The sequence below is a fragment of the Procambarus clarkii genome, chromosome 54 (genome assembly GCF_040958095.1).
Source record: "Procambarus clarkii isolate CNS0578487 chromosome 54, FALCON_Pclarkii_2.0, whole genome shotgun sequence".
NCBI classification, from domain to species: domain Eukaryota; kingdom Metazoa; phylum Arthropoda; class Malacostraca; order Decapoda; family Cambaridae; genus Procambarus; species Procambarus clarkii.
In genome coordinates this window covers 2,766,618-2,790,794 of record NC_091203.1, presented here as the reverse complement: position 1 = coordinate 2,790,794, position 24,177 = coordinate 2,766,618, and the positions used below count along the sequence as shown (strand labels likewise).

Genomic DNA, 24,177 nt, shown 5'->3' with positions numbered 1-24,177 from the left:
TGGTTGGTGACTGAATTATCTTATAGGTATAAGAGAATGTGATTGGAGGTAAATTACCACTATCATTTAGATTCATTGACAGCATAATGTTCTTCCTAGAAACACCTCAGTGATTGTGGGGCAACACAGAGGAAACTTCTCGACAACAGGAATATTGTGAATGTATTGATCAATTCACGTGTAATAACCCTGGAGACTCTAGGAGCTGAGCTTCTCTGAAGGGATTCTCACGTGGATATGTGAAGCATACATTGACTACCCGTAACTAAATGTGGCAGAAATGTTGCAAGTCATAATTCTTTTAGTCGGGACAGGCAGCCTGTGAATATGTAAACAATAGGCTTATATCGAGGTCCCCCCCTCCCCAGGTCGAAATACAGATTCCCTCTCCAGGATGCAATCCCGCAACAGTTGCCTAACTCCTGGATACCTATTAAGTACCAGGTGAACAGAGACATTAGGTGCTGATCTGAAACGTGTCCAATCATGTCTAATCGGGATTCGAGCCCGGAATTCCCGATTATAAGTGGGAAATGAATCCAATGGCACAACAAATTTATACGAAAATAATCAACTCAAGTTTGGATATATTAAATTTAGCTTAGTTTAGTTCACTTATTGTGAATTCTCATACCCATCATGTGGGCTGTAGTGGACCCCATACCCATCCTGTGGGCGGTAGTGGACCCCATACCCATCCTGTGGGCGGTAGTGGACCCCATACCCATCCTGTGGGCGGTAGTGGACCACATACCCATCTTGTGGGCGGTAGTGGACCCCATACCCATCCTGTGGGCGGTAGTGGACCACATACCCATCTTGTGGGCGGTAGTGGACCCCATACCCATCCTGTGGATGGTAGTGGACCACATACCCATCTTGTGGGCGGTAGTGGACCCCATACCCATCCTGTTAGCGGTATTGGACCCCATACCCATCCTGTAGGCGGTAGTGGACCCCATACCCATCCTGTGGGCTGTAGTGGATCCCATACCCCATCCTGTGGGCGGTAGTGGACCCCAGACCCATCCTGTGGGAGGTAGTGAACCCATACCCATCCTGTGGGCGGTTGTGGACCATACCCATCCTGTGGGCAGTGGTGGACCATACTCCTCATGTGGGCGGTGGTGGACCATGTGGGAACCGACCTGTGAGATTTATATTTATTTAATTTATATGAATTTATATTTATGTTAATTTATATACTTCGATAGCAATTTGTTTGATGATAAGTGGACTGTATTTCTGCAATAATCTCATAATCTCACAAATCGATCCTCTACACATTAGGGGGCTTTATATTAAATTTATATATATGCAGCCAATCAAACTACAGTATTAGACTACATATTATACATTGAGAAGGTTCCTTATCTTATTGTACAGCAGGCCTTAGTCCACCAGGTATAACCAGGATGTAGACACCAAATTATCCTATTTTGAGGCAGTTTCCAACATCCAGTAACTGATGCACAAAGTCTTGCTTCCTCATCTTGACCTGTCAAAAGGGCGCTAGCTGTAAAGCCAGAATCCTAATATATGACAGCTATATCAGAGAAAACACTGTACAAGGAACCATAAAGACCTGGGCTTAATTACCTTTAGTATGAGGCGATCTCGTGCTCTAACCGGCCCACCCTATACCTACTGACATTAATGGCCATAAATGAAAGATAAACGGGTTTCGGAAAGACACTTCCCTTGAAATTGATGACAACATGTTGATGATGGCAGATCACTACTCTGATCTTCCATAACACTTCGTCCAAGAGAATTAACAGGAGCCGAATTGCTCCCGTGAGCCTCTGGTCTCAGTACAATAACAATGGCTGACCACCCCTCCTCACTGACTCTTCTGGCCTACATTGTCCAGATGACAGTAAGTGATAGAAGGGTCACATATACTCTATTTTAATTCTGATAATTAAGTTAATTTATATGAGATGTTTTTATGATGGTAAAGTCCAAAGACTATTGTATTTAAGAATAATTCCCACCATAATAGGTGGTGAATTTATAATAGTATGTGGTAATGATATCCCGTTTTCTATAGACGGAAATTCCACTACAAATTACATTTTCTATGGGTAACTTGTTTATACAATACAGCAGCAATATTATGTCTGTATGATATTATTAAATGGTGTTGGATTTTCCGACATAATTCCCCAGGGGGCTGCTCACGGGTCGAAGTCCTCTTTAGAACAGACGAACACCGATACTCCTCCTTCGAATTATTAGATTAATTTGATGTTAGTAGTTAGTAATCACACATTTGTGCGTCTGTTCGTACAGGACGGATGTCCCGTACTAGAGTTGCAGGGGTTAGAAGTCTAATGCGATTTCATTTCCCTGTTAACTCTTGAAAGGCTAAAATTCAAGCCTAATTACATATTATTTAACCCAGAAGACTGAATGTGATCAAGTACTACAGTCAAGTATGATTCAGGGACTGCAGTGAGATCAGTGACATTAGATATAACTTGAAGTTTGTTCAGGTAACTGGTCACTGATATATAAACACTGAGGCCCATGGAATACATCTTGATTAAATAATAAATGTATCAAATCAGTCATCAGATTTATTGGGGTTTAATTTAGTTAATTGATTCAGAAGATTGAATAGCTCATCATTAAAGTAAAGTATGGTTCTGAGACTGCAGTGGGTTCAGTGACATTGGTCGCAGTGACTTGTAGCTAGTTAGGCTACTGTTCACTGATTTGCCACTGAGGCCTCATGAACTCATCTTCAGCTTTAAATGATGATACTAACATCAACCTCTGTTGGTATAGTCAGCTGTAATCTCCTTAGTATAATGCTACTGGAGAAATATAATCAGCTGACAAATTTAGATTTCTACTAGTATTGTTTATCTGCAGTCATAGGTCTCCCCAGGCTTGATACTGGGCCTGAGAGTAATTTACCTCCTGCAGATTTTAACATGGTTATGCCCTGATATTTAGTAGGGCTACCGATGAATCGATGGCAATAGTCTGTCCTAACAAGGAGACCGAAGTCGGTGAGGTGATCAGACTTAATATTATCTACCAATTTTATTCCTCTATTTCTCAGGAATTTGGCTGTTGCACTCAGACCTTGAACTTGTAGGTCTACTGGTATTTTGTCCACCACAATGGCTTGTACTCGACAGACGTACCTGCCTAAACGTACTGATGGTTGTACCACCTGGTAGACTTGAGGTCCTGTATCTGTTACAAAACCTGAGATATTGAATGACATCTGGGCTACAGGCCTTAATTGTAGTTCATCTGCCAGCTTTTTAGTGATATATGTTCTCTGGGACCCTTGGTCAAACAACCCACGGGTATGGACCTTGGCCCTCTTATTCAGGATGGTAATTTGGGCAGTAGGCAAAGTCGTATTACCTTTAGACTTTGCCGATTGGACACTCTTTGTTTGTTGCACCTTGCAGTACTGTACTGTGGTGGGAATGCTATCTTCCACCTTGGGGTTTGGAGACGTTGTTTTGGTGTCTCTGCACAATGCTGCATGGTGCTGACCTTTGTTACACCTATTACAGGTGTGTAATTGGGTCTCACAGTCCTTGATGTTATGTTTCCTGAGGCACCTCGTGCAATGTTGCAAATCTTTGAGTCGCTCAACACGGGCGTCACTATCAGGAAAATTAGAGCAGTGGTACATTGAATGTTTCTCATTGCAGAACAAACATGTTCCATAGCTTCCAGTACCCTTTGGTGTTATATTCTTGGGTGACACAGTAACTATAGGCTTGGAGGGTCCCACTGCATATACGCCCACACTGCTACTGTTCCACTTTGGTGTTGAATTATATTGTCTAGATTGATTTGGAGTACCTTTGGTACTCTGTGGTTTACTATTATTGGTTTCTGAGGGTTTACTTGGTGGTTTTAATTTGTCATGTGTTCGTAATTGATGAACTACTGACTTTAAACCTTCAGATATTTCATTCATGGATAAGATGCTTTTATTGTAATGAGCACTCATTTGTCTCAATATGTCCCTAGGTATTTTCTCCTGGACAATTATTTTCAAGACCCACTCAGCCCCGTTTGTATCTGCTGTCAGGCTGAGGGCATTGATCAATGATTCTACCTCCAGCTTGAAGACTTGGAGTGAATCAGCTGAAGCCTCCGGTGGGGGTAAATGCAACAGCTCATGAACTAAATGTGATGTTCTTACTTCTGGATCAGCATAATTATCCTTGAGGAGTTTTACTGCCAGATCATAGCCGTCATTAGTTAATCTCAGATGGGATACTACTGTTTTAGCCTCACCTGATAATTGGCTTTGCAAATAAGAGAATTTACTACTCTTTGGTAAAGATTGTTTTGAGTCTACAAGGTCAACGAATTTGTTCCAAAATTCGTCCCAATCTTCCTCATCTTTTCCTGAGAAAGTGGGTAAATTAATTGGAGGGAGTCGAGCTTCTGCTTGATTCGTATTAGATGCAACTGTTGTTGTTGTTGCTGTTGCCTTGTTCTGGGCAATTAATTTGACATAAGGCTGTAACGTGGTCTGAGTGTGATCTTCATAATTCGCAAGATCAACCATAATGTCGTCTATTTCTGTTTCTGATAAATTGGTGTTGGCAAGTTCAGCCACATATGTTGCTATTTGGCATTTGATTTGCTCAAATTTACCTGCAGCTGCTTGATAATAGCTTTCCAGGTCAGCATAATCAACTTGAGATTGTTGTGACAAGTCTTCACATTTCTTGATCTGTCTTGTTAAGTGGCCTTTAAGACCTGCAAGGGTTCTTTTCATTCTCCATGCATTATCCATACTGGCTAGTTGGTGAAGCCTTGTGGGGCTTGTACTTGGGCTGCTCATAATGCTGAACAAGCTCTAATGGTAGCCTAGGTATAATTCTGCACTCACTAGGCGATAATCCTACCTCTACTAGAGGTTAGCACTTAAAATTAATACACATTATATATATGCAATCATACACACTAATGATTTGAGTGATAAACTAGTGTCATGGAAGTACATTTAGGTTAGCTCTTCTATATCACCCTAAGATGGTATAGACACTAATTAATCACTCAAAGGTGTAATGATCATAAGTAATTTATTATATATACAACTCAACTCGAGTTGATAAAAATTACACCCAAAAAAGGGTCTGGACCATTCATTAATGGTGCTAGGTTGTTCAACATAGTACAACTGACTATGGTAATAATGGGACTAGGATGAACAATAAATAGTTCAACTAGTCAATGGTAATATCCTACCCTGTTGTGGGTTGGCAATTAGTAAATATTATATTGAGAACACTAGTGCAATTTATATTAAATAATTCTCTATTTTGGAGAAATAATATACACAATTATTGATAATAGCCTCTTAATTAGCCTCTATAAAACTTCTAATATTATCAAGAAGTATTAAATATTATTAGTGACCTCGCGAAATAAAGTCCACAAAATTCGTAGATAATCTCTCGCGAAATTTAACACCACGAAATCCGTGAACAATTTCGCGAAACCACAGCCACTATTTTGGCTGGCTTCAATATTAGCGCTGTCATTTCACAGAATAACACGCCACCAAATCTGTGGGTGTGCATGAAACTGCTGACGAGGCTGATCTGAACTGAGCGGGCTCGTGAACTCGCTTGAGGCAACGCCGCCATCTTTGACTGCTGGCCTTTGTTTAAATCACACTGCACTAGTATATTTAATGAATCCACTGGTTAACTGGTTCATCCGGTACTAAGATGACCAAATATGGGTTCAAAGGACCAAATATTCCGGTTCTGAAGGTCCAAATATTGGGGGAACCGACCTGTGAGATTTATATTTATTTAATTTATATGAATTTATATTTACGTTAATTTGTATACTTCGATAGCAATTGTATGATGATAAGTGGACTGTATTTCTGCAATAATCTCATAATCTCACAAATCGATCCTCTACACATTAGGGGGGTTTATATTAAATTTATATATATGCAGCCAATCAAACTACAGTATTAGACTACATATTATACATTGAGAAGGTTCCTTATCTTATTGTACAGCAGGCCTTAGTCCACCAGGTATAACCAGGATGTAGACACCAAATTATCCTATTTTCAGGCAGTTTCCAACAGCCAGTAACTGATGCACAAAGTCTTGCTTCCTCGTCTTGACCTGTCAAAAGGGCGCTAGCTGTAAAGCCAGAATCCTAATATATGACAGCTATATCAGAGAAAACACTGTACAAGGAACCATAAAGACCTGGGCTTAATTACCTTTAGTATGAGGCGATCTCGTGCTCTAACCGGCATACACCCTATACCTACTGACATTAATGGCCATAAATGAAAGATAAACAGGTTTCGGAAAGACACTTCCCTTGAAATTGATGACAGCGTGTTGATGATGGCAGATCACTACTCTGATCTTCCATAACACTTCGTCCAAGAGAATTAACAGGAGCCGAATTGCTCCCGTGAGCCTCTGGTCTCAGTACAATAACAATGGCTGACCACCCCTCCTCACTGACTCTACTGGCCTACATTGTCCAGATGACAGTAAGTGATAGAAGGGTCACATATACTCTATTTTAATTCTGATAATTAAGTTAATTTATATGAGATGTTTTTATGATGGTAAAGTCCAAAGACTAATGTATTTAAGAATAATTCCCTCCATAATAGGTGGTGAATTTATAATAGTATGTGGTAATGATATCCCATTTTCTATAGACGGAAATTCCACTACAAATTACATTTTCTATGGGTAACTTGTTTATACAATACAGCAGCAATATTATGTCTGTATGATATTATTAAATGGTGTCGGATTTTCCGACAGACCAAAACTGTTACGTGTAATGCCAAGATACACTCCTCTCCCGCTTATACAGAGTCTTAGCAAGTCGTAGACCCTGTAAATAGTTCAGAATTCCCAAAGTTTTATTTATTTACATTTACGGACAGGAATGAACCCAGAATATTTTTGGTTACAAGTTGTGTGAAGGCGGGTAAGAAGCCCAACCTTTGAGGAAAGATGGTTGAAACACCCAGGGAGGAGGAAGCGGTTCCCGCCTAGTGCTAAACCGGAACAGAGACACTGGGTTCTCAGGAAGGTTAGAACTGTGATTGGCTCTCCGCCGATTGATTGATTGATGATTGACTAAAATTAAGCCAATCAGGAGGTGGCACGGGCACGAATAGCCCGTAAGTGGAGGATTTTATTTTATATTTTTAATGAATGTATCCTGTGTGCTGTGGTCGCATTTATATCGTCAGGCTGCTATCGCGGGGGAGGATACTGCTTGACAGTGTTTATGAGGGTGTCCAGCTTCTGGACACCTTTTTTGACCAGAAGAGTGTTGATGACTTCTGGATGGTTACTGCAAGATTCAGTGACTCTTAAAGCTTTTCTAAGGTCGTTGGTTGCTTCACATTCCAGGAATAGTGTAGTAGTGACTTTTCTGTGACTGTTTGGCAGAAGATGCATTCACTCTGTCAGGGTTCACCAATCTCTCAGTTGCATCGACTGTAACCTAGACGTAGTTTATATAACCAAACTGCTATTTCCCTGTCGATTCCTTTTGGGATGTTTAACCTGTCTAACTTGGTGGCCTGAAGATACCATATTGCAGATGGGGAACCTTCTACTACTCTCTGGTGTAGATATGCTTTGTTGAGGTGTGAGAGGTTGTGGTGATGGTGTTTTTTATGTACACTAGACTGGGTTGGATTGTTTTATGTATCTCTGGATGACGAGTTGCCAATTTAGCAATTTCATTGGCTTTCTCATTTAATGGGATTCCAACATGGGATGGGATCCAGTTCAGAGTTATGTTGAGTATTTTGCCTTTAGCTACTGCTCCAAGATACAAAATGGTGGTAATTATTCCCACATTGTCTTTCCAGTTCTTTTGTCCTAATATGTGAAGGCAGCTCTTGAGACTGTGTATGATTGCATTTTGAGTGTTTTGTGCAATCACATATGCAATAGCCTGTTGTATGATAAACAACTCAGTTTGGGTTGATGATACTGGTCCTCCCAATCTCCAAAATGCCTGTTCGCTGTCAGGGCAAAGAGCAGCGCCAGCACTCTCATATTCTGTGTCCACCGATCCGTCTGTGAAGATGTGGGTGGCTCCTGCTGCTGCAATGCTGCTCATTTGCTTTTCTATTGTAGCGAGTAGATTATCCAATAATATACTCGCTCCAAATGCATTGTTAATATTCCTGTCAACCTTTGGAGATGAATGAGGTGAGGCGTTGCCCGGGCAATACGGTGAGGAGTTGCCCGGGCATATAAGCAGCAGGATAGCAAACATTAACCAGAGTCTACTTTCAAGTGTGGTCTAGAGCAGACACTTGCGAGATAGAACCGTTACATTGGTGACCCCAGAGAGTTTCGACGATACCCAGCCACGATGGACTACAACATGGACTCTCACTGGACCTCCACTGCTGCTGCTTGCTGTGGACCGCAGCCACCTGTCGTGGAACGTTGCCAACACCCTTGCCACAGCTATGATTTTCATCGCGATCATCTCTGCATTTTCATCTACTACGGCTTGCTGCTCCACGATCACTACTCACTCATCTGGCAGCTTCATCAGTAACTACATAATGTGGGATCTACAGCCTGTCCTGCCGACTCTCCGTCGCTGCCAGGGCACTGCTTGTTCTACAGGGGCGCCCACGAAAGCTGCTCTTTCGTCAGATTCATCTACACGTTCACTGCATTCTGATACTCTGCCGACTCAAGCACTTTGCGCAGTACAGGACTTACAGCTTGCGTTTCCGACTCTTCGTCGCCTCCAGGACAATTCAGCTCTAGCAGTGATTACCTCGTTGTCCTAACTACGTGCCTACATTACCTCCTAATGTCCTGGTGCCCGAGCCCATCCGCCCCGGATCTAAATGCTCCACCAGCGACCCAAGGACGCAACAATTATGCACATTCTTCTCTCCTGCTACACCGAGCTTGTCCACACACTGCCTACATTTTTTGGTACCAGACTACAATTTCCACAGTCAACAATGTAGTACTCGGCGTGTACAGTCCTAATCAACCCAAGACGCTACAGCTTCGACACAGAGCAGACAGCAGACTACGACCGCATCGAGCCGCCACGCTCTCGCTCCCCGAGTTTAGACACTCACAAATCTCAATCGAGCCGCCACGCTCTCCCACATAGAGCTCCACGACTCCGGCCTCACTCAGCTCTCTGCTCTGCTCCAGGCTTCGTCTCAACGTCTGCGACACTGCTAAATCCAGAGACACATCCGCCGACTACGCAGTTCACTTTTCGACCCCAATTACCAGCCGCACCACAACCTGATCCTACGACGACGGACGATCCTGTGCGACCTCCCACCCTACGACCCCAGTTAGATGACATCAGCGAAGAGGAGGAAGTTAACTTTGATGGTTATGTAACGCGAGCAGGGCGTACAATTCACTGACCAGCTAAGTTTCTTGATCAAGTATTTTTCCTTTCATCCCCTGGGAGGGGGAGTTCTGTAGCGAGTAGATTATCCAATAATATACTCGCTCCAAATGCATTGTTAATATTCCTGTCAACCTTTGGAGATGAATGAGGTGAGGCGTTGCCCGGGCAATACGGTGAGGAGTTGCCCGGGCATATAAGCAGCAGGATAGCAAACATTAACCAGAGTCTACTTTCAAGTGTGGTCTAGAGCAGACACTTGCGAGATACTGTACCGACGCTCAGTGCGCTCAACTCACACCAAAGTATCACCTGTGTACTTCTGTATATTCGACCAAATATATATATAGTATCTTAGTGTCTGTGTTTATTTGTCACCATACTTTACGTAACAATAGAACCGTTACACTATGATGCGCCTTAGGATTGTTTTTATCATAGGCAGCCTTTTTCATTGGAAGACCTTCTATTGCTATTTGAAGGTAGGCTCCTCCCACGGTGGAGAACATGTGTAGTTTGGGTGTGGTTGATCACCTCTATCAAGGATCATGCTTTTTAATTGTTGTTTGTTGAGAACTTTTCCCGTTCTGGCAGCCCAAGAGTTTCCGTTGTGTTGGCCAAGTCCAACCACCAAGGCTTGTCATACCAGGACTGAATCAGGGGAAACAATTATCTTACTGATAATTATAGTTGTTCTTTGCGAAATCCTTTCTTGTAGGGAGGGCAAACCGGTTTCCATTCTTAGAGTTTCAAACCTGGTCCTAATAGGAGCTCCCAGGGCAGGTCTCATAGCATTGTTTTGGGCAACTTTAAGCTTTTTCCACTGTTGCTGTAATAGGCTTGTGAGTGCAGATGCGGCATAGTCGACCACTGATCTGACTGCCTGTACATAGTATGTGCGAAGAACTTGCAGATTAGCTCCTCCAGAGAGGGAGGTTAGCGACCTGAGGATTGCCGTCCGGGGGCCGCAGTTCTCTCTCTTAAGTAAGTGACCTCAGCATTGAAAATTATGTGTGTCCAGGATTATCCCTAGCTTCTGATATGTGTCTACCCATTCAATTGGTTGACCCTATACTGTGAGTTGGATGTTGTGCTTCACTATTTTTATGGGAATGGCTTTTGTCTTTGTGGGGTTGAGTTTGATACCAATCTGCTTTGCCTCGTCACTTATGCAGTCTAAGCATTTGGGTGCAAGGCACGCTGCATCCCTTTCTTTTATGATGATGACAAAGTCGTCCGCGTAGTTCAGCAGCCTGCAGTGTTGTAGCAGTTTCAGCCTCAGTATTCTTTCTATCAAACAGTTGAAGAAAAGGGGGCTGAGAATGCCTCCTTGCGGTGTACCATTTTTGTCTTTTGTATTCAGAGACTGTGCCATGAAATTTTACTATTGCTTCTCTGTTTATGAGACAGTTTTTGGTCCAGGAGAGCAGGTTACCTTTGACCACTTTGTCGATAAGGCAGCAGAGAATCGCTGGAGCGCTAGCCAGTTCAAAGGCTTTCTCGAGGCCCAGGAATATCAGCATTCCTGGTCTGTCATTCAAGTGGGCTAACAGTGTTGTAATACATTTCACTGTGCCAACCCCTCTTCTATAGGCATACATATCATGGTGCAGTTCAGGCGTTTTTCACTCTAGCCTATTGAGTGCCATTCTGTCAGCCGTCTTGCCTTCACAGCTTTGAAGAGAGATCGGCTTTGAATTAGCGGGATCTTTGGGTTTTAGGATCGGCACTATGTCTGCCCTATTCCAAGCTGTAGGTCTAGTTTTAGAAGTCCAGGCTAAATTAATTAACCTTAGGTATTCAGCGTCTCCCTCTGGGCCGAGGTTTCTAATCATTTATAGGTTATTTTGTCGTCTCCAGGGGATGTATCTTTGGAGTTTTTCTTAGTCCAATTGAGCTCATCCAGTGTGAAAGGGGTATTAGTGTCAGAAACTTCTGCACATGTAGTAAGGATTCTATGCCACCTTTCTTCCTCTAATCCTGCCTGCACTGCTAATACATCTGGTGGAAGCTGATTACTGGCTGCTCTTTCTGCAGACTTGGTTGCCAGTACCTCGGCTTCCTAATGCAGGCTGGCTGCAGGGAACGCAACCAATTATAATGTGCCGTCGCGTGACGTGACATGACGTCAGTGCCCTCGTCATGGGCGGGAGTCACAGGCGGTGCGACTACAATCTCAGCAACTGCAGTGACCGGACGCACTATTTGTCTCCCCAGCAAGAAGCAGTCTAGCATGTGGACGTGGGGACCAGCTTGTCGGAATCGTCGAAGACATTGGAGATCTCGAGCAACTGCCCAAGAAGCCTTTAAAAACCGCGAGAAGAGAGACCAAGATGCGTGACTCTACCTGTTGACCAGGAGTGCAGGCTGGGAAGGCAATTGGGTGACCTGAGAGTCGCTCCTGGGATTTGTGACGACCTGATACAAACAAGCAGTCCTGTTCGACGATCTGCCGGTTGAGAGTAACATGATTGAATGGACTCCGGGAACTTCACCAGACAACACGGGAGCCGTCGGTAAACCACTAAATAAGTGAACTGGAAACGAGGAGAGTTTGGGACATTTCCGTCAGCCATACCATTGTGATTCAACGAGGACGATAGATTACCAACCTGGATCAAGAGGATGAGGACCTCCCAAAATCTCTTATGCTTGGCTACTGATTATCCGTGAGGGAGTATACTCACATATATATACTCACAGGTATACTCAAGTGTTTATACTGTCACTATAGTTAGTTTGATACACAAGGTCATTATTATCATTATAGAAAGCATTGTTGGATGGAAAGAAGAATTTTAATGTGCAGTGGGCAGTGTTGCTGGTTATTGTTTTACATTTTTGAGGAGTGTTGCCAAAACGTATGAGTGATCTGATGATAAGAGTGTTGCAATATCATCAGAATTTTGTGGGTTTGTAAATAATTGTTTTAGTAAATGTGGACAATTTTACTGCTGTGTTTGGTATATAGTTTGCCATTGTTGCACCCTTGAACTGTTTACCTGAGGGTTGAAGCTGAAAAGAAGATTCCTCCTTCTGAGCTTCTACAAGTACCACCACGAACGAATCTCCCTGGCAGCGGCTGAGTGAGCTAGCAAGGATGGCGGCTTTAGGAGAGAGTTGTTGGTGTCTTTGTAGAGGCTACACCGGAGGATATTGTGCCCTGGACATTGCCGGTCGTTTAAAGACTGAGGGACAGAAGAATCCATGGTCGTATTCAACTCCACACGGCGCACGGCCACGGGTGTGACTGGAATACCCCCTCGCTCCGTATTGGCGCCGACAAGAGGAAAGAAAGCCTCGCCAATACCATGCAGTATGCGGCATTGTGCCCCCATACCTGTCCTATTAGTGGTGGTGGAGGACCCCATACCCGTCCTGTGTGTGGTAGTGGAACCTCATTCCCGTCCTGTGGGTGGTGATGGACCCAATACCCATCCTGTGAGTGGTGGTGGACCCTATACCTGTCTTGTGAGTGATGGTGGATCCCATACCCGTCCTGAGGATGATGGTGGACTCCATACCCGTCCTGTAAGTGCTGGTAGACCCCATACCCGTCGTGTGGATAATGGTGGACCCCATACCCATCATGTGGGTGAGAGTCGACGCCATACCCATCCTGTTGGGGGTAGTGGACCCCATACCCATCCTGTGGGGGGTTGTGAACTCCATACCCATCCTATGGGCGGCGGCATTGGACCTCATACCCATCCTGTGGGTCAAAATGAACCCCATACCCATACTGTGTGCAGTAATAAACCCCATAACCATCATGTGCATGGTAATAAACCCCATAACCATCATGTGCATGGTAATAAACCCCAGATCCATCCTGTAGGTGGTAGTGGACCTCATGTCTTTGTTCATCTCTCTGTCTATGTCTCTGTCCTTATCTTAGTGTTTCTATTTCTGTTTCTGTCTCTCTCCTCTCTCTGTCTCTGTCTCTCTCTCCTGTCTGTCTCTCTCTCTCTCCTCTATGTCTCTGTCTTTCCTGCTCTCACCTCTCTCTCTGTTCCTCCTTCTCTCTCCTCTCTCTGTCTCTGTCTCTCTCTCCTGTCTGTCTCTGTCTCTCTCCTCTATGTCTCTGTCTTTCCTGCTCTCTCCTCTCTCTCTCTGTTCCTCCTGCTCTCTCCTCTCTCTCTCTGTTCCTCCTGCTCTCACCTCTCTCTCTGTTCCTCCTGCTCTCTCCTCTCTCTGTCTCTGTCTCTCTCTCCCTGCTTCGATCTCCTTCTCTCTATATGTATCTCCTTTTCTCTGCACGTGTCCTCTCTGCCTTCCTCCTCTCTCTCTGTCTCTCTCTCTTTCTCTCTCCTCCTGTCTCTCTCTTTCTTTCTCCTTCTGTCTCTCTCTGCAACTATCTTCTCTCTGCCTTCATTCTCATTCTCATTCTCATTCTCATTCTCATTCTCTCTCTCTCTCTGTCTGTCTCTCTCTCTCTCCCTCTCATTCTCATTCTCTCTCTCTCTCTCTCTCTCTCATTCTCATTCTCTCTCTCTCTCTCTCTCTCTCTCTCTCTCTCTCTCTCTCTCTCTCTCTCTCTCTCTCTCTCTCTCTCTCTCTCTCTCTCTCTCTCTCTCTCTCTCTCTCTCTCTCTCTCTCTCTCTCTCTCTCTCTCTCTCTCTCTCTCTCTCTCTCTCTCTCTCTCTCTCTCATTCTCACTCTCTCTCTCTCTCTCTCTCTCTCTCTCTCTCTCTCTCTCTCTCTCTCTCTCTCTCTCTCTCTCTCTCTCTCTCTCTCTCTCTCTCTCTCTCTCTCTCTCTCTCTCTCTCTCTCTCTCTCTCTCTCTCTCTCTCTCTCTCTCTCTCTCTCTCTCTCTCTCTCTCTCTCTCTCTCTCTCTCTCTCTCTCTCTCTCTCTCTCTCTCTCTCTCTCTCTCTCTCTCTCTCTCTCTCTCTCTCTCTCTCAAACTAAGACTAGGGTTCATAAGTGCTGTCAAATGACGTACTTAGTGAAACTGCAAGTAAGACCTGTTATCCTACCTTTGCTCGGCTGAAGCCTGCTCCAAGAAACTCATATATTTCATGAAAATGTACTTTGAAACTATCACATAGAGAACTATCATTAAGGATGTATCACGTAAGGAACCTTTTAAAACTGCAAACAAGAGCTGTAATCATACCTCAGCTCAGTTGAAACCTACGCCTAGAGGCTCAATTATTACACGAGCCTGTTATATGCATCAGTTGATATAGCCTTTATTCATTAAAAAACATTAAGTAACAATCATATAAGGAAGAGGATGAGCCTGTAGCAAACTGTTTGCCAGTGCCTTCATGTGATCAGTTGACCTGATCTCCCGTTGATGAACCTGTTGAGCGAACAAGTTCCAGATGCGAGTCAGCCTAGGAAAGAATGATCGCTCATGGAGTGATGTTCTTGAGAAAGGCAGTTCCAGCATGTGACTATTGAAGGTTAAGAGCCTAAGTACTATGGGTGGCAACTACTAATAGTCCACGGAGTTGGGCCAGGGGCGGAATTTTGAGTATGTTGTATATAACAGTAAGACCAAGAACGTCACGACGGTGTTGCAGGCTCTGATGTTCCGACTGTTCCCACCAGACTTGACTAAGATTAGAGATGAGTCTTCTTGCCCATCTCTTCACTTTGTCCAACACGCTGATAAATGCCGGTGGGCAGGCGATCTAGGAAAGGGGTGCATACTCTAGATGAGAGAGAACTTGTGCTTCATATACGGCTTTGTAACCCCTTGCAGCTCTCTTAATTTTGCCTCGCTCTCTTTCTCTCCCTCTCTGTCATCACAATTTAATAGTGATTATAATACTGTATCTAATAATGACAACAATTAAATAATTAGCAATAATTAAATAATTAAAACAATATTTTGTTTTAAATTGTTATAAAATATTATATCATAACATTAAAAAAAACGTTTTATGTAAACATCATGGCCTCAGGTTTATACTCGTTTTTACAATCTTTCCAAAAGCGTCTGGAAAACGTAATTTTAAATGTGATCAAAGATGGAAAATGTTTATAAAACTGTTTGAAAACAAAAAAGTGTTTGCTGGGTCTACTGTTTCCAGTGACCTGTTATCTAGGCGGTGGTGGACCCTATTCCCAGCCCATAGGTGGTAGTGGATCCCATACTAATCCCATAGGCAGTGGTGGACTCCTTACCCATCCTATAGGCAGTGGTAGACCCCATACCCATCCCATAGAGGGTGGTGGGTCCCATTCCCTTCCCATAGGTGGTAGTGGATCCCATCCCATAGGCGGTGGTGGACCCCCATAGCCATCCCATGAGTAGTAGTGGACCCCATACCCATCCCATAGGCGGTGGTGAATTCCATACCCATCCTATGGGCGGTGGTTATCTTGAGGTTATCTTGAGATGTTTTCGGGGCTTTTTAGTGTCCCCGCGGCCCGGTCCGCAACCAGGCCTTCACCCCCAGGAAGCAGTCCGTGACAGCTGACTAACACCCAGGTACCTATTATACTGTTAGGTAACAGGGGCATAGGGTGAAAGAAACTCTGCCCATTGTTTCTCACCGGCGCCCGGGATCGAACCCGGGACCACAGGATCACAAGTCCAGCGTCCTGTCCGCTCGGCCGACCGGCTCCCTATGGGTATGGGGTGGTGGACCCCATTCCTATCCCATAGACGGTGGTGGACCCCATACCTATCCCATAGGCAGTGGTGGACCCCATACTCATCCCATAAGTGGTAGTGGACTCCATACCTATCCCATAGGCGGTGGTGGACCCCATACCCTTCCTATGGGCGGTGGTGTACCCCATATCCATCCCATAGTCGGTACTGGACCCCCATATCCATCCCATAGTCGGTAGTGGACCCCATACCCATTCTATGGGGGGTTGGGGACCCCATACCCATCCAGTAGGTGGTAGTGGACCCTATAATCATCCCAGAAGTGGTGGTAGACCCCATACCTATCCTCTGGGTGTTAGTAGACCACATACCCATCTCACTGACGGAAGTAGACCCCATACCCATCCTGTGGGCAGAAGTGGTCTCTATACCCTTTCTGAGGGCTATTACTCAGTAATTAGTCAGAGATTCTGCCCTTGAAAAGGAAGTTGACTATAATCTTGAACTGCCTACATAAGTATCCTTAGTACAAAAATTTGTCTCACCAAGGACGTCAAGAAAGCCTTGTAGACCTGAGATAAACTGAAATCTACACTAAAAATTCAATTTTTCCTCATATTATCATGCAAGAAGATTCACATAACTATGAATCGTTCAACAGAATTAGCTGACTAAATCTTACTATTGCTCGACTTAGACTCAAAATTTGCTTTTGCTGTTGATGTAGATCAAATGTAATCAAATCTTTACCTGATCAAATGTAAATGTGTCAGCAAAATTATTCGCACACTCTGTCACTGTGTATTCACCTAGTTGTATTCACCTATTTGTGCTTGCAGGGGGGTATAGCTTTGCTCTTTCGGCCCGTCTCTCAATTGTCAATCAATCAACTGTTACTAACTACTAATTTTTATTTATTTATTTTTCACACACACACAAGGAACCAGCCTGTAACAGCTGTGTAACTCCCAGGTACCTATTTACTGCTAGGTAACAAAAGCATCAGGATGAAAGAAACTCTGCCCATTTTTTTTCTCGCTGGCGCCAGGAATCGAACCCGGGCCACAGGATTACGTGTACAGCGTCCTATCCACACAGCCACCGGCGCCCCTGTGTGATTGAGTACGAAAAGATACATGAATTTGGAGACAACTCTATAATAAATGTTCAAGATATGTGTAAATATTTACTTCAAAATGAACTTCTACAAGACATAGTAGCCAAACATTATTTTTGGTACCATACTACCACAGTATGCAAACTGTAGATAATAAATACAGGTGATTATAATCTTTCCACTGCCGCCTACTGAATTAAGGGGTGGTTACATGGTAAACCTGAATTATTGTGTATATTTTAAAATCCTGACTGCTTCCACAGCTACACGATACTGGTTACCGGGGCGTGTCCTCTGTAGAGTCCGGCGCTCTGGGCGGTGCTGCGCACTTGATCAACTTTAAGGTCAGTAGCGCATAGCTTCTCACCATACTAGTTATTATACTGGACCGTATTTCATGTATTGTAGCTACCTAACGTTTCTGCTTTTTGAGAGAGAGAGAGAGAGAGAGAGAGAGAGAGAGAGAGAGAGAGAGAGAGAGAGAGAGAGAGAGAGAGAGAGAGAGAGAGAGAAATAACAGAAATAGTCATATCGAGATATTAGGCATTAGAATGAGATAGATAAAGACAAAAGAGAGAGAGAGAGAGAGAGAAATAACAGAAATAGTCATATCGAGATATTAGGCATTAGAATCAGATAGATAAAGACAAAAGAGAGAGAGAGAGAGAGAGAGAGAGAGAGAGAGAGAGAGAGAGAGAGAGAGAGAGAGAGAGAGAGAGAGAGAGAGAGAGAGAGAGAGAAATAACAGAAATAGTCATATCGAGATATTAGGCATTAGAATGAGATAGATAAAGACAAAAGAGAGAGAGAGAGAGAGAGAAATAACAGAAATAGTCATATCGAGATATTAGGCATTAGAATCAGATAGATAAAGACAAAAGAGAGAGAGAGAGAGAGAGAGAGAGAGAGAGAGAGAGAGAGAGAGAGAGAGAGAGAGAGAGAGAGAGAGAGAGAGAGAGAGAGAGAGAGAGAGAGAGAGAGAGAGAGAGAGAGAGAGAGAGAGAGAGAGAGAGAGAGAGAAATAACAGAAATAGTCATATCGAGATATTAGGCATTAGAATGAGATAGATAAAGACAAAAGAGAGAGAGAGAGAGAGAGAAATAACAGAAATAGTCATATCGAGATATTAGGCATTAGAATCAGATAGATAAAGACAAAAGAGAGAGAGAGAGAGAGAGAGAGAGAGAGAGAGAGAGAGAGAGAGAGAGAGAGAGAGAGAGAGAGAGAGAGAGAGAGAGAGAGAGAGAGAGAGAGAGAGAGAGAGAGAGAGAGAGAGAGAAAGTTTACCCATCGGAGAAGGTCATGCCTTCTTGATAGCAGGAGTTATAAAAGCTTCTATGAAACACAAGTTCGCTTCTATTTGCGTACACACTCCTGCACTGCTTGGCCTCTCATCTTTCATCCGAATTTTGGACAAGATGGAGAACCGTGATAGGGGACTCATCAGTAGTATAAAGTACGCCAAGTATTGGCCGTTTTGCTTTTTTCGACGGCCCCAACTTGGCGTACCCGTTTTTAGTTACCCCAGTGAGATTTGACGGCCCCAACTTGGCGTACCCGTTTTTAGTTACCCCAGTGAGATTTGACGGCCCCAACTTGGCGTACCCGTTTTTCGTTACTCCAGTGAGATTTGACGGCCCCAACTTGGCGTACCCGTTTTTAGTTACCCCAGTGAGATTTGACGGCCCCAACTTGGCGTACCCGTTTTTCGTTACTCCAGTGAGATTTGACGGCCCCAACTTGGCGTACCCGTTTTTCGTTACTCCAGTGAGATTTGACGGCCCCAACTTGGCGTACCCGTTTTTCGTTACCACAGTGAGATTTGACGGCCCCAACTTGGCGTACCCGTTTTTCGTTACTCCAGTGAGATTTGACGGCCCCAACTTGGCGTACCCGTTTTTTAGTTACCACAGTGAAATTTGACGGCCCCAACTTGGCGTACCCGTTTTTAGTTACCCCAGTGACCCTTGCACAGACATCGCTAATGGTCAATGACGTCACCAGGTAGCCGCTCAGTGTCCTTGCACAGGTACAATCTAGGGGATTAAAAGGTCCTGACTTGGCGTACCCGTTTTTAGTTACCTCTGCTAGTGATAGCCTTATAGTTCATGAATCCATTCAGTCGCACCTCCATCATGTTACCCCTATTTCTTCTTCACCTTTCTAGAGATTGTAAATTAAGCTTTGTCAATCTTTCTTCGGAGATTGCTTTTTGAGCATATATCATCTTCGTTCTTTGAACATATAAAATTTTCGTTGACGGGGATTAAAATGCTGGCTTCTAGCATACCCAAATTTCGTTACCCCATTGACCCATGCACAGGCGTCGCTAATGGACAAATGACGTCATCAGCTGGCCAGTCTTCATCTTCCCTGAATAAGTCAGTTTACTGAAATAGCATGTCCACTCAAGGATCGTGTATTGAGCATAGGAATGAAATCCATTCATATGAAACAAAAGGGGAGCAGCACTGCAAGAAGTTATGTGTATTTTCGAGTTCGTCCCCTGTTACCTGTATTTACCCAGGTCTTTTCCTAAATCTAAAAAAACAATCCAATTCATTTCTGCTCTGTTTCATGTTGATACGTTACATAGGTTATTAATATCACCCCTTTACTATAACCATTCAGTCACACCTCTATCATGTCACCCCTATTTCTTGTTCTTCGTCTTTCTAGAGAATGTAATTTGACCTTTGACAATCTTCCTTAAAGGATCGTTTATTTCTCATAGGGCAAAATAAAAATGAAAACTGCTATCAGTCATATATATGAAGAAACAGAGCCCTGGGCATTGGCAATTTCAATGCAAGTTCAGTAGTAATCCAATATTATCCCTAACCATATACAGATCTCACATTCGCTCAAAACACACCTCGCACACCTTACTGTAGCATATAACAAATCAAAAATGCTCATTCAGTAAAAGCAAGCCTCTCATGTTTTGAAATAAGGCCTTCTGCAGTTACCTTCTTTTCTGACGTCATCATCCCTAATGCGGCGCGAGGCGCCAGCGCGCTAAATGCGGATCCCAGGAGGTTCACATATAAGTGTGAACTCTTAATCAGGCTTAATACCTCAACTGTACTCTGTGCTTCATCAGAGTTGATATTCAGCTACATTGGCTTGTATTTTCGCTCATTGCTCCTATTTTCTGATATTCATAAACCCGATCAAACCATTTTAACCTAACTTATTATATATAACAAACAAATACATTCTACAGATCAGTTGTTGTTGTTTAGCGAAGTCGCAAAAAGCGACCTCAAGTATAGGGATAAGGTATTGTTGGCCATTAGCATATAAGTGTCAAGGTATCACAGCACCTGACTGGTCAACTATGTGTGTGACATCACCAGATAACCAATGCAACCTTTAGCGTCCTACCTGTATATGTACTGTATTTGATGTTATTATTATTCAAAAATGACTAGACTAACCATCCCCACCTAACTTATTCAGAGGTTTATGAATATACAATTTTAGTCATTCACAACTGTAACCATTATTCAGTGATAAGTTCAAAAGTATAACAGCAGCCCAAATGTCGTACCGCAATTTTTTTTTGGCAGAATCATACATCTGGCAGCATTGTAGGTGAGCTGGACATAAGAATAGAGGTAACTGCAGAAGTCCTATTGGCCCATACGAGGCAGCTCCTATATATCTCCAGCAAATCTCATTCATATTCATGTCCACCCTATGCTTAAAACAACCAAGGGATCCCACTTAAAGTATTAGTTTACAATTATAGTTTTAATAAATAGCTCTCATCTAGTTTTATACACAACAGCAATTATGAAACCCTATAGCTAGATATCGTACTATAATCCACAAGTAGTTACCACACATCTGGCAGCACAAAGGATTAGTAGCTGTGTTCATTGGGTAGTCAACTGTCCATACATCCATCAAATAGCTATCCAAATGTCGCACCTCAATTCATCCATCTAGCAACTCAGCTGGATGCTAGCTACTATATTCATAGGCTAATCATTTCTACACCTCAAAAAAATCCTAGTCTTGCTACACAAATCAGCTAACTTGCTTCTAAACCAACACTCGCAAATACATGCATACATACTTACCTACACATACTCCACAACCTATACATTCATAGAGAATAGCCTAGTTTTTTGCCACCATTTCCCCCATTAATCAGATGTAATTTATGCCATACACAAAAAATACAGCATTTACACGCCAAATATGCCATTTATGCACAACATATATTATTTACACTCAAAATATACCATCACACAAATATATGTCATTTATAGACAAAAATGTAACATTTACATGCAAAAATATGTCAGTTGGACACGAAAATATACCATTTACACAATATTGCATGGACACTCACAGTATGACATTTACACAAAGTACGGTATTTTGCACAAATATATCAAAATTCTTATGCATTTAGACAATCAAAAATGCGCTTTCACTAAAATTCCACATACATAATTTCCACAAAATACCCATACATTTTCTCATAAACCAAAATACACTTACACCATTAAGGTCTATTTTTTTCAGATTACAGAGCTTACACAAAATACACAATGTGCACACAAAAATACAGTTGCACCAGTTCCACGTCAACAAATTAAAAACACAACTGGCATAAATGAGCTATTAGCGCAAAAATTATTATAAAACATGGACAATTATTACACAATTTGTGTAATTATTATACATCTTTGCACAATTAATACTGTAATATTAATACACAATTAATACTAATAATATTGTAGCTATATTGTTGGGTAGGTGTTTTGTTTTTACACATCAACCCAACCGCCCTGGACCTAACCTCCCTTTATCTAACTTCAAATTTATTGTATTTATGGGAGGAAAGTGTTGTTTGTGCATCAACCCAACCACCCTGGACCTAACCTCTGATACACGGATCTTAGTTCAATATTGCAACATATTCTTAGCATTTTTTTCACATCAATATAACAATCCTTAACCTAACCTCTATTACCTGAGGGGTTAATGGGAAATATGATAATAATGGGAATTTTCTCTACATCAGTTCAACTTAACCATCCTTAACCTAACCTTAGTTAGAAAGGGATATAGCTCACCAAAACTATTTAATTACCAATTACCCAATTTTCCTTATCCTAACCCATAACCAGGGGGTTTAGACCCCCCTTACCTCGAAATTATAGTATAGGGGAAATTAAAAATTATAGGGGTGAATTAGGGAATGTTAGGTTTATATGTGAAAATATATTCCCACCATAAATATATAGTATAATTTCGAGGTAAGGGGGGTCTAAACCCCCTGGTTATGGGTTAGGATAAGGAAAATTGGGTAAATGGTAATTAAATAGTTTTGGTGAGCTATATCCCTTTCTAACTAAGGTTAGGTTAAGGATGGTTAAGTTGAACTGATGTAGAGAAAATTCCCATTATTATCATATTTCCCATTAACCCCTCAGGTAATAGAGGTTAGGTTAATGATTGTTATATTGATGTGAAAAAAATGTTAAGAATATGTTGCAATATTGAACTAAGATCCGTGTATCAGAGGTTAGGTCCAGGGTGGTTGGGTTGATGCACAAACAACACTTTTCTCCCATAAATACAATAAATTTGAAGTTAGATAAAGGGAGGTTAGGTCCAGGGCAGTTGGGTTGATGTGTAAAAACAAAACACCTACCCAACAATATAGCTACAATATTGAACACAATTCCAAGTTTTAAAGGAGAGGGGCTGTTAGGTCCATATCCAAAACATCACTTTTCTATGAATATGGTTACAATGTTCAACAAAGAACCTAGTAGGTTAGGCACAGTGCGGATAGGTTCATATCCAAAACTTCAGTTTTCGAAGAAAGTAGATAAAATAGTCAACAAAACTCCAAGACTCTTGCAGGTTAGGCACAGGCATTTAGGTTCATATTCAAAAAACATCACTTCTCTGAGTATATGTCGTATCAGAGGCTAGGTTTAGATGGAATGGGTGAAAATGTGGGTAAAATGGGTTTTGGCTGTGCTATGATACACAACATTTAGGCATATTTGGTGGAAATTGTCTCCAGTTTGGTGGCGATAGCATAAATTTCCCCCCAACTTTAATCAAATCTGCTAGGTCAGGGTTAGGTAAGGTTATGTAGGGTAGGTTGGTATATGTGAAAACTTGGCTAAAATGATCTTTGGCTGAGCTATGTAACAAAACATTTTGGGTATATTGGGTAGAAATTAGGTTGAATTTAGGTGAGTAAGCATAAATTTCACGAACTTTAATTAAATCTAGCTTGGGATATGCTGGGTCAGGTTAGGTAAGGCTGTGTAAGGTAAGATGGAATAGGTGAAAACTTGGGTGAAATGAACTTTGGCTATGCTAAGATACAAAACATTTGGGTATATTCGGTGGAAATTGGCTTAAATTAGGTTAAATTTAGGTGGGAAAGGCATAAATTTTGCCAACTATAAGCAAATCTGACTTTGGATATGCCAGGAGAGGCTGGGTAGGGTTGTCTAGGGCAGGTTGGAATAGGTAAAAACTCAGCTAAAATGAGCTTTGGCTGTGCTATGTTCCAAAACATTTTTGGGTATATTTGGTGGAAATTGTCTTAAATTAGGTCAAAATTATATGGGATAACTTAAATTTCGCCAACTTTAACCAAATCTAGGTTTGGATATGGTAGGATAGGTTAGTTAAGGTTGCGTAGGGTAGGATGGAATAGGAGAAAATGTAGGTAAAAATGGGCTTTGGCAGTGATGTGATACACAACATTTGGGGATATTTGGTGGGAATTGTACCAAATCTAGGTTCGGATATGCTAGGTTAGGTTAGGTAAGGTTGGGTAGGGTAGGATGGAATAGGAGAAAATGTAGGTAAAAATGGGCTTTGGCATTGCTGTGATACGCAACATTTGGGGATATTTGGTGGGAATTGCCTTAAATTAGGTCGAATTTATGTGGGATAGCTTAAATTTTGCAGACTTTAACCAAATCCAGGTTTGGATATGCTAGGATAGGTTAGGTGAGGTTGTGTAGGGTAGGATGGAATAGGAGAACATGTAGGTAAAAATGGGCTTTGGTGATGCTATGATTCACAA

The 24,177-nt window shown here is 42.4% G+C and overlaps 1 protein-coding gene across 1 annotated transcript in view; it reads left to right on the top strand.

Annotated features, from left to right (window-relative positions):
* LOC138352581 (nicotinamide phosphoribosyltransferase-like) overlaps positions 1-24,177 on the top strand; it is a 151,361-nt gene that overhangs the window by 76,397 nt on the left and 50,787 nt on the right. The window contains exon 6 of the mRNA XM_069305071.1: positions 17,362-17,442. Within this exon, the coding sequence (XP_069161172.1) occupies positions 17,362-17,442 (81 nt within the window). The remainder of the gene's footprint in view (positions 1-17,361; positions 17,443-24,177) is intronic.